The following is a 9,784-nucleotide window of genomic DNA, read 5'->3' as shown; positions in this document are numbered from 1 at the left end:
CAGCGTATGCACCGGTTCACGCTTCTACGACAGATAACACACATTAAAACGTGGTGCTCTCTTGGATGTAAAGAAAAACCATGTAGAGGGCACTATGCATTATAAAGGAAGAGGCAAAGATTTTATTTGACGCACGAAAATTTTTTCTTTCCGCATAAGCAACGAGGGACGTCTATAAGAAGGCGACGTTGTTTTCGACAGGTTTCCCTTCACAATTACGCGTTAAACTCACTGCTTCGAACTGCCATTCCCTACTTGCGGTCACTGCTAGGTGGCAGGACATTCATTCCGCGCGGAACACTAGAGACTGGTGAGCGATAAGGCTTGGGAAGCACCGCAGGCAGAAGAAGAGCAGCTGAAGGAAGGGTCGGTGGCTTTCGACAACGACGGGCTCCGGCGCAGGCTCCTTCGTGAACGTCATCTCGGACGGCGTCCTCGACTTCCGGAGGCTCCTGTCGCTCGTCCTCCGATGAATCGCCGCGAGGGTGCCGCAGTTTAGCGACTATGAGCTCAGGGCACTCGATGACTGTCGCGATCAAGGCGCCATCATCCGAATCCTGCCAGTCTCCCGGATCGAATGGATGCGCCACAGCGCTGGCGTGACTAGATGTACCATCTGAAGGGTGCAGCCGTAAGGCGGTGCGCTCTGACGGCTTCATTACTTCACCTGTAGGTGGATTTTCCGAGTAGCCTTTGGTCGGCCTTTCTGCGCCGAGAGAATAAATGACTATGAGTTCGTATACAACCACGGTCAAGAGTCTACAGAGAAAGGTTTTGATGCTGATGCATGAAGTAGAACGATCATGGCTCTCTCATGCACCCAAAGGTAAAGAAGCGTGAAGGCCACAGTTCTTACAGCTCTTACTGTCCAGAAATTCGGAGCTTGGGAAGGACCATAAGTGTATATTTTTTTCCTTCCTTCTTTCCTTTCATGAGGTGAGTGATCGTCAAGAAGGTCATGCCCTCTCCAGCATGAATCCTCAGTCCTCCTCTATTTCTACTGCGCTTTGTTCTGCCCTCTTCTTGGTACCCACTCTGTCACTCTAAGAGGTTATCGGTCGTCTTATGCCGCGTTACAGGATTTACCAAAGTCCATTTCGTTCTGTTATCTTCAACAACGATATCACTCGCTTGATGTCCGTACCGCTTTGCTTCTTGTCTCATGAAGCTTTTTCGCCGGCCCTCAAGTTTACATGTTCTAGGAGCAATCGCAAGCTTAATAGATCAGGTATTTTTCTTTTCAGGCATTCTGGTATGTTTTCCTAGTAAACAGGCATATACAAAGTCCCCCTCGCGTTCAGGATCGTTGGAGCAGCGATAATGGAAGTGGTACGTACTCAAAGAAGAATCGGAATGGCAACTCTTAATTCCCACTCATTACTGGTGGCTTGGAAACAGATTTGATAAGCAATCTACCCCTTGCCATGCTGGTTATATAAACAAACATACACCCAGTAGCACCACTTGTAGGCTGAACTAAATCTAACTTGCATATTGTCTTTCATGACTATTCGGCACAAGCTACAATTTGAAAATCTTGGCGGACAGAGATTGAATAGCTCTGAAGTCAATACAAGTAATTTTTAGGTGCTATCTTTTTCAAACGTTAAGCCTTACCTTTCGTTCCTGCTCCACGTGCCGAGGTGAGGCCGACATCGCAGAGCTTCCGGGCAGCCGCCGTCTGAGAGCCGAAAATGCCCCCGTCGATGCCGGCACTTAAGACTCCTGGGAACCTCGTGCTTCCTCGGTGAAGCAGCCTGGTTGCGCGGCGGGAATGACAAAAAAAAATAAAAAAGGAGAGCACCTTTTTCTTTTTCCACGCAACTAATTTTACTACCACTCCTTTTTGTTCTAAATCGTGCGTGCATAAACCGCCACTGTCCTTCGTATAGCATTTAGCGATGCGTATGCCTCAGCACTCCGTTTCCTGAAGCGTCACGTTGAAAAAGGCACTTGTCGACAACATTTGCGCAAGACAGCTTGTACACGTCAGCACATTCCGACACCTTTTTTTTTCCAGTTTCACAGCGTCTAAAGAGGAGGCAGGCAATTTTTCTAGGCTCTGCTGATTCACTTTTCTTTAGATAGGATAGCTATCGGAACTAGCTAATAATGTACAACCCTGACATACAACATCATCATCATCAGCCTGACCACGCCCACTGCAAGGCAAAGGCCTCTCCCATGTCTCTCCAATTAACCCTGTCTTTTTCTAGCTGCACCCACCGTGTCCCCGCAAACTTATTAATCTCATCTGCCCGCCTAACTTTCTGCCGCCCCTTGCTACGCTTGCCTTATCTTGGAACAAACATATGCAACTTACGATTCTACTCTTTGATAATGAGTGGAAACATATTTTTTCTTCTTCACTGCTAAAACAATACCAGTGTCACAATGCCAAAATGCTGGCGTCTATCTGCAGCCTTCACCCATTGGAAGCACCAACAACTAGTCGGCTCCCCGCTGCATATCGGCCTAGTTAGGGGGCTGCTCACTAATCCACCGTCTCCCACTATTCACCTCCCCATTACAACTCCGCCCATCTTCACCTTCCAAAGAGCCATACAACACTCATCCAGCAGACTCTACGCTCTAGAAGCACCACACCTACCCTCCAGTAGACCTCCATGCACTGAAAGCTCATGCATCAGCAGAACGCAAAAGCGACGGCAAATCATAATTCAAGGGCGCAACAAAAAAAACAAGCTGCCCTGAATCCAGAAGCGCCCATTTCATCCCGCAGAAAAATTCTGTCGCATGTGAGAATACTCGGTTTAAAGAAAAAACATTCGTTAGAGTAAAATCCCCATAGTAATCGTCGAGGGTAAATCGAACTCTCGCATCAGGTGTCTGATCTCCCCGTAATTCTTTTTTTGACAACTAATTCCCATCTTAATCTTAAAACACGATCGAGAAGTAGAAACAAATCACACTCCTTAGCGCAAAATGAGCGTTCGCTTTAAGGCTGCTGGAGTTCCATTTTGAAATCCAATTTACTGAGTAATAAAAGACTGTTTTGATTTGCTAATAAATATTAGCATAATGTGACGTACTTTCTCTTCCTTGCGCAGAACACAAGTCGAATGGAGTTTTACTGAGGTCTACCGACTCGTATAACATTTAAACGTATCGCGACAAACTCTAACTCAACAGTGGTTTGAACCCTCCAAATTGTATGCCACCCTTTTTTTTTACTCAGAAAAATAAGTACAACTGACCTACCTCCTCAGGAACACGCTGACAAGGATCGGAACCAACAAGATGGCCATGCGCGAAGGCTCGGCGTCCCGAAGCCAGTCATCGGCGTAACAGGCCCTGGCGATGGCCTCCAGTCGGCGCCGCCAGCGACTGCTTCTCAGGACCCACATGAACCTCTCGTGCAAGGTGGCCCCGGGGATACGGGCCACACGGGACATGATCTCCGGCCGTGCCGGCGAGGACATGCCAACGTATGGGCCCCAGGACCGGTCTAATATTTTCGCTTCGAATAGCGCGGTAAGAAAGCGATCGTGCAGGGTCCTTCCGCGATGTTGCGTGGCAGCTGGAAAAGGAAAAAAAAAAATAAAACGAGGAATGGTAATGAACCTTCATTCTTTCTTAGTCGGTCTCCTTTCTATGCTTACTTTCGCTATGAGACGAACAGTAAGATTTCATATATTTTATGCTGTTTACTAAGACAGCTTTCCAAGAAATAGTTAGTTCTAGAGGCCCATGTGCTGTGCGATGTCAGTGCACGTTAAAGAACCCCAGGTGGTCGGAATTTCCGGAGCCCTCCACTACGGCGTCTCTCATGGCCTTAGTCGCTTTGGGACGTTAAACCCCAATAAACCAAACCAAACCAAACCAAGAAATAGTTAGCTGGGATATGGCACCACTTTTGTTTGAGGTGGCCATAAAAGCTAGCGCTTACCGGCTAAATAAACAAATTATCCTAGAGGGTGCGCTTAGCCAGAGGGATGATGTAGACTAGACTCTTGGTGTGCTTTTAGGTGACATGTACTTACGATATGGCGCAGTATGGAATGTGGGGATTAAACAGATTAAAGAGTTGCTTATGAGAGAATACTCAGTAACTGCCTCACCCTCCGAGGACGCCTGAACCGTGCCGTGATGGAAGCAGTGCAGAACGGGTTGAAAGTATCAGGAACGAAAAAGGCGCCCGTAGTGAAGAACTTAGGAGTATTTGGGACCAATGAGATTTTTTAACCTGTACAGATCACACAGACCACGAGCGGGTTTCCCATTTCGTCAGTTTGCTATGAGAGCTAGTCGCCACGGCCAAGGACTGAAATAATTTCGGCAACCGCAAGTTCTTTCAACGTGCGCCGACACTGCACAGCACAAAGGCTGTTATTTCATTTTTGTTTCCATGGAAATTTAGTGGCCAATACCGAGATTAGAATCCTCCGCCTTGTGTTCCGCAGCTGACAGCCTTATCCATTAAATCACCGCGCCAAGTTACATCCCGGCCACATTTCCATAGAGATGAAATGAAGTTACAGTTGGCATTTTCGGTTTTGATGCACGTCAAAGACAACCCCAAGGGATCCAAAACATGCTAGACCCCTCCGTTACCAAGTACCAAGTAGCCCGGGATCTACCTTTCCAACATATAAAGATATCAGTTTTAAATTCAGGTAAAGCTTTAACTCGTCGTTACATTGTTATAAATCTCTCTGCGACCACCTTGCTCAACAGGTCAGGCTTTCACAGGTACGATAGAAACGTAACGTGACACTCACGCGTCAAGTTCGGGGAGCTACGCTGATTGCTGTGTCTTGGAACGCTGGCATTTGGCATGGTCTGATTGCCGGCTAGCCAAACGATCGCGTCAATCCAGTCCAGGATTCTAACGACGTCAGCGCTTTCCATGTTGCTGATGGCAGACCAGAATGCCAAACCGTACAGGAGGACGCCGAGGCCGGGGAGGACTTTAAGCAACGGGCCCATCGCAAGCTCACGTTTCTTCTTCTTTCTATTGGTGCACGTGGTGCGGGTGTGGGACTACACCGGCAAGCGTCTTTTTTTTTCGTATTCAGTAGTATTCAATCATCCGCATCATGTTGCCAATGAGTATCCTAGTTGGATTCCCTCTCTTGATGTCGTAGAGGGAAATTGGGTTAATGATGATTGTTGTAGGATTCTTGACGTCTTGCAGATTCGTTTTGCTCAATCACATTGCAAGAGGACACTTTAGGAGAGGTTAACTTTTTATAACAATTAAAAGCACAAAGGAGGATACAAGCAAGGAGAAAACATATTTACAATTGACTGGCTCGCAGTTCTAGGTGACGAAACCAGCCCTCGGTCCTGCCGAAGCAGCTGGTTTTAAAACCAATGTCCCCGCCCTCGGTGGGAGAATAACCAATCAAGTACTATACAAACATCCACCCAATAACTTATTGGGGAAAGGAAAATACCACAAATCAGCAGTTGGGGAAAGAATAACACAACCAATGAATGATTGGGGAAAGAAGCTAACTCATCGCGACACTGTACACATATGCACACTTTCCACCATCACGATTTCGGATAATTATGCTTTCCCGCTGCGAGCTTCGCGAACACTCGCTTTCCCAAGGTCCGGTTGCCGCCAAGTTCGAGGAACGCCATTTCAACTCATCTGTTTCTCGTCGTCGCTCCTCATGCCTGCAGCTAGCGTGACAATAGGTCAAAGCATGCCGCTGCAGACATGGTACAAAGAGCCACGCACTGTGACGCGGGTCAGCCTCGCCGTACACACATGCACACAGGATGCCGCCTAACGACTGAGTCCATGAGGGGAGTTTGACGTCTCCTGTAATCCCCCGCCATTCGGCGCCCCCTCTTTTCCCGCCGGGTTGACTGACCCCTTCCTGTGTGGTTGTGCGGAGGGCCCAAGAAAAAGAACGTAATGGGCATTCCCATAAAGCGACCGGATGCAGCAAACAACATACGGCACCGCGAACTTCACTCCTCCCAACCAAGAATGTCACACGGACACTTGTTGTCAGTGGGGCATTGAAGTTCAGCCATGGTGTCCAACAACAAAAGTATATACGCACGCACACACACGTACGTCGGCTGTCCGGTCAGTCCACCAACACGCACACATGCGCCGGCTGTCCGGTCAGTACACCAGCACGCACACATGCGCGCACATAGCGGATATTTCAACCCGAACACACGAGGCCGGAAACCAATCTGCACATTCCAAAATTCACCATGTCAGATCGGTGCCCAAACTGACAGAAATTACTTCTAGCCGCCTACATCACGAAACAACAAATGTTTCTCTAGAGCTTTGTCCAGAAGTTTGGACAAAAATTCCGGATTATCCGGCAAAACATCGGTTCCAAAGGCTGCCGCCACGGTCGCATCAATAGAGCACACGTGCTCCTTGCGGGCCACGAAGATTGCTGCTGCCCTCGCGTCTGCATTCTCCACTTCTTTCAATTTTACAGTTCGCTCAGGCCTCTCATCGGCTACTTCACATGCAGTTTTGCATCGAGATTCAAGTAGCGCTAGCTCTTCGTACAGCTGCCCACCGATGTACGCTTCAAAGAAAATCGTGCCTTCCAGTTTTCTTTTTTCACAATTGCCTTCACCAGCTTGCTTGCGCACTTCTGGCAATGAAACACACTGTCTCTCCTCCACGCTGATACCCACAGGGACAGATGCATTATCCCAATCCTGCAGTTCCTTATCAGCTTCGAAAGCCATTGCAGTGATCAAACGCGCATCCCTTCCTTCCTCGGCATCAAATGCAGGCTCTTTCCTGGTTAGCCTATGATCATCTGCAATAACAATGGCAGCTTCCGGATCTGCCTCAAGCTCCACTGGAGCCTCAGGTTTGTCTTGAACAGACTCATGCGCAGTTTTGAAATCGTCTTCAAAACATGCTCTCTCATTTGCTACATATAGCTGCTCCCTGTCTGGCTGCTCTCGCAGCAAGTGTGTCTCAGGTGTTTCCAACTTCCCTACACCTTCAGCTATAGCGTCTGCTGTCACTGCGCAAAGTGTCCGCTCCGGCTGGCTTACCAATTCATCTTTGACAGCCAGCTTACCTTCGCCTTTCGTTACAGCTGCCCCAGAGTTTGCGCCAACCTGTTCTGGCTCAATGCTGAACTCCTGTTCACAAACAAAACACTCGTGTGCCTTCTGGGTCTCCTCTGTCTCAGCTTGCTCTGACAAGCAGCGCTTCAAAGGCGCGACTAACGCCCCTATGCCCTCAGCCATCTCTCCTGGCACGGCACACACGGTTGGGCCCTGCTGCCTAACCGCTGCAGCTTTCACACCTATAGCCACTGGCACACAGGTCATTCTCAATACGGGAACATGCTGTTCTCGCTTCGATTTCGGACAGTCAATCATTAGATGCCCAAATTCCATGCAGTGAAAACATTGAACTGCAGCGAATAACATCTCGCTACCAGCTTTCGTTCCCTGTCCTACTTTCAACTGCATCTGTGCGAGCTTTATCTTTTCTCGCTCAATTATGAGTTTCAAATTCTCAATTTCAAGCAGCTTTTCTGCCTCCTCAATCTCCAAACATCGCATTTGCCCTCCCAACTATACCGTACGGCAGCCATCTCCCTTTTCCGTGCTATCATTTATAGCACGAAAACACTACACCGACATGGTGAATTCGGAGGAAGCAGAAAGGTATCCTACCTCGCAGGTTGCTTTCCTCTGCCACGGTACTCTCGTCGCCCTGAGTGACGACAGCGGGCTCCTTGATGCGGATGAGTTGAGTTGAGCCCCGGCTCTCACAGCAGCTCGCTGACTTGAAACTCCTGCCTCGTTTGACTTGCTGGTCTCCTGGTTCTTCTCTTGAACCTCAACGGGGACGCCTGGTTCCTTCCGCAGCTCACGGACTAGGCACCTCCACGACACGTCGGTCGCCTGGCTCCTTCAGCTCCTCGCCGACTTGAGCCTCCTACGTCCCGTTGACAATGACCAGAAGTCTCCGAAGCTTTCAGCGTCGCTCTGACGCTGACTCACGTTCCTCCTTTAGGACGTACCGCTCTGCAGCTTGTCCACCGACTTGATCCTCCGCCCCTCCGTCAGATACCTCGAGCAGGAAGACGTAGCAAATCCTGTCGCGACTGCGCCAGTTGGATTCCCTCTCTTGATGTCGTAGAGGGAAATTGGGTTAATGATGATTGTTGTAGGATTCTTGACGTCTTGCAGATTCGTTTTGCTCAATCACATTGCAAGAGGACACTTTAGGAGAGGTTAACTTTTTATAACAATTAAAAGCACAAAGGAGGATACAAGCAAGGAGAAAACATATTTACAATTGACTGGCTCGCAGTTCTAGGTGACGAAACCAGCCCTCGGTCCTGCCGAAGCAGCTGGTTTTAAAACCAATGTCCCCGCCCTCGGTGGGAGAATAACCAATCAAGTACTATACAAACATCCACCCAATAACTTATTGGGGAAAGGAAAATACCACAAATCAGCAGTTGGGGAAAGAATAACACAACCAATGAATGATTGGGGAAAGAAGCTAACTCATCGCGACACTGTACACATATGCACACTTTCCACCATCACGATTTCGGATAATTATGCTTTCCCGCTGCGAGCTTCGCGAACACTCGCTTTCCCAAGGTCCGGTTGCCGCCAAGTTCGAGGAACGCCATTTCAACTCATCTGTTTCTCGTCGTCGCTCCTCATGCCTGCAGCTAGCGTGACAATAGGTCAAAGCATGCCGCTGCAGACATGGTACAAAGAGCCACGCACTGTGACGCGGGTCAGCCTCGCCGTACACACATGCACACAGGATGCCGCCTAACGACTGAGTCCATGAGGGGAGTTTGACGTCTCCTGTAATCCCCCGCCATTCGGCGCCCCCTCTTTTCCCGCCGGGTTGACTGACCCCTTCCTGTGTGGTTGTGCGGAGGGCCCAAGAAAAAGAACGTAATGGGCATTCCCATAAAGCGACCGGATGCAGCAAACAACATACGGCACCGCGAACTTCACTATCCTCATCTATCATTACGTGCCATTTTACGCCCTGAGGCAATCAACATCGCATTAAAAAAAAAGCACCTGCGTATGCATAATATAACTTCGCGGTAGACAATAGAGCACCGAGAGCACCAGAATACCTGAAATATGCTTTTATTTTTGCGCCGTTTTTTCAGGTGTGGCGCCACCTACACCGAGCACGCTAGCCACCCTCCGATTACGGTGACCCAAGAAGTGTAGCATTTAACAGCTATCGCTGCAAAAAAATTAAGTTTGCGAAGTAGTTTTTGTGAAGCGCTACTTAGATGCCGTTGCTGAATGCATTAGACATATTTTTGCATTCAACAGAATTCAAACATCTGCATCACGTTGCCAACGAGTATTAGAACCTCGCGGTGATTCGCGGTTGACAATGAGGCCCTGAGAGCGCAAACTACCTGTAAGGTTGTGGTTTTATTTTTGCTTTTTTTTTAGGTGTGACGCTTGCCTAATCAAGTGGATGTAGAACCCAGCTAAAAATGTCAAGCGGTAAAGCAAATTAAACGCAAATAAAACCGATAACAGCATTGTGGCTTTAAACGGGGCTAATTTCGGTGTTTTACGAGTTCACTTCGCTTTTAGCGCTTTTTGCAAGACATCAAGAGTATGCAAGTACGCATGTCATGAGGGTTTCCGCGCATCCAGGCCGATGCACAAAGGGAATACGGAGGAGAGATACTCAAGACCGGAAGCATGGTTCTGAAAGCAGCGAACTGAGCCACCATCTTCGATCACTTGCCCTTATGTCCTGAAAACAAACATCCTGCAACCCGAATTTGAACGCCAAGTA

The 9,784-nt window shown here is 48.5% G+C and overlaps 1 protein-coding gene across 1 annotated transcript; it reads right to left on the bottom strand.

The window, feature by feature from the left end:
• Positions 1–216: 216 nt before the first annotated feature.
• On the bottom strand, positions 217–4,950 carry LOC149335913 (uncharacterized). Its single transcript, XM_089554585.1, has 4 exons — positions 4,743–4,950; positions 3,223–3,541; positions 1,618–1,757; positions 217–706 (listed from the first exon to the last, which is right to left on the bottom strand). The coding sequence occupies exons 1-4, from the start codon at positions 4,948–4,950 to the stop codon at positions 252–254; spliced, it is 1,122 nt and encodes a 373-aa protein (XP_089410711.1). The 3' UTR covers positions 217–251.
• Positions 4,951–9,784: the final 4,834 nt, after the last annotated feature.

The sequence above is a fragment of the Amblyomma mixtum genome, chromosome 7, assembly GCF_055824585.1.
Source record: "Amblyomma mixtum isolate Tamu chromosome 7, ASM5582458v1, whole genome shotgun sequence".
Taxonomy (NCBI): Eukaryota; Metazoa; Arthropoda; class Arachnida; order Ixodida; family Ixodidae; genus Amblyomma; species Amblyomma mixtum.
Note: the sequence above shows the minus strand (reverse complement) of the source record. Positions and strands in the feature narration are given on the sequence as shown.

Excerpts from the sequence above, each read along its gene's own strand:
- LOC149335913 (XM_089554585.1), bottom strand. The coding sequence starts at position 4,950 with ATGGGCCCGTTGCTTAAAGTCCTCCCCGGCCTCGGCGTCCTCCTGTAC. Across the intron at positions 1,758-3,222 it reads GTCAGCGTGTTCCTGAGGAG|GCTGCTTCACCGAGGAAGCA; the intron begins GTAGGTCAGTTG and ends CCGCGCAACCAG. Across the intron at positions 707-1,617 it reads ACGTGGAGCAGGAACGAAAG|AAAGGCCGACCAAAGGCTAC; the intron begins GTAAGGCTTAAC and ends CTCTCGGCGCAG.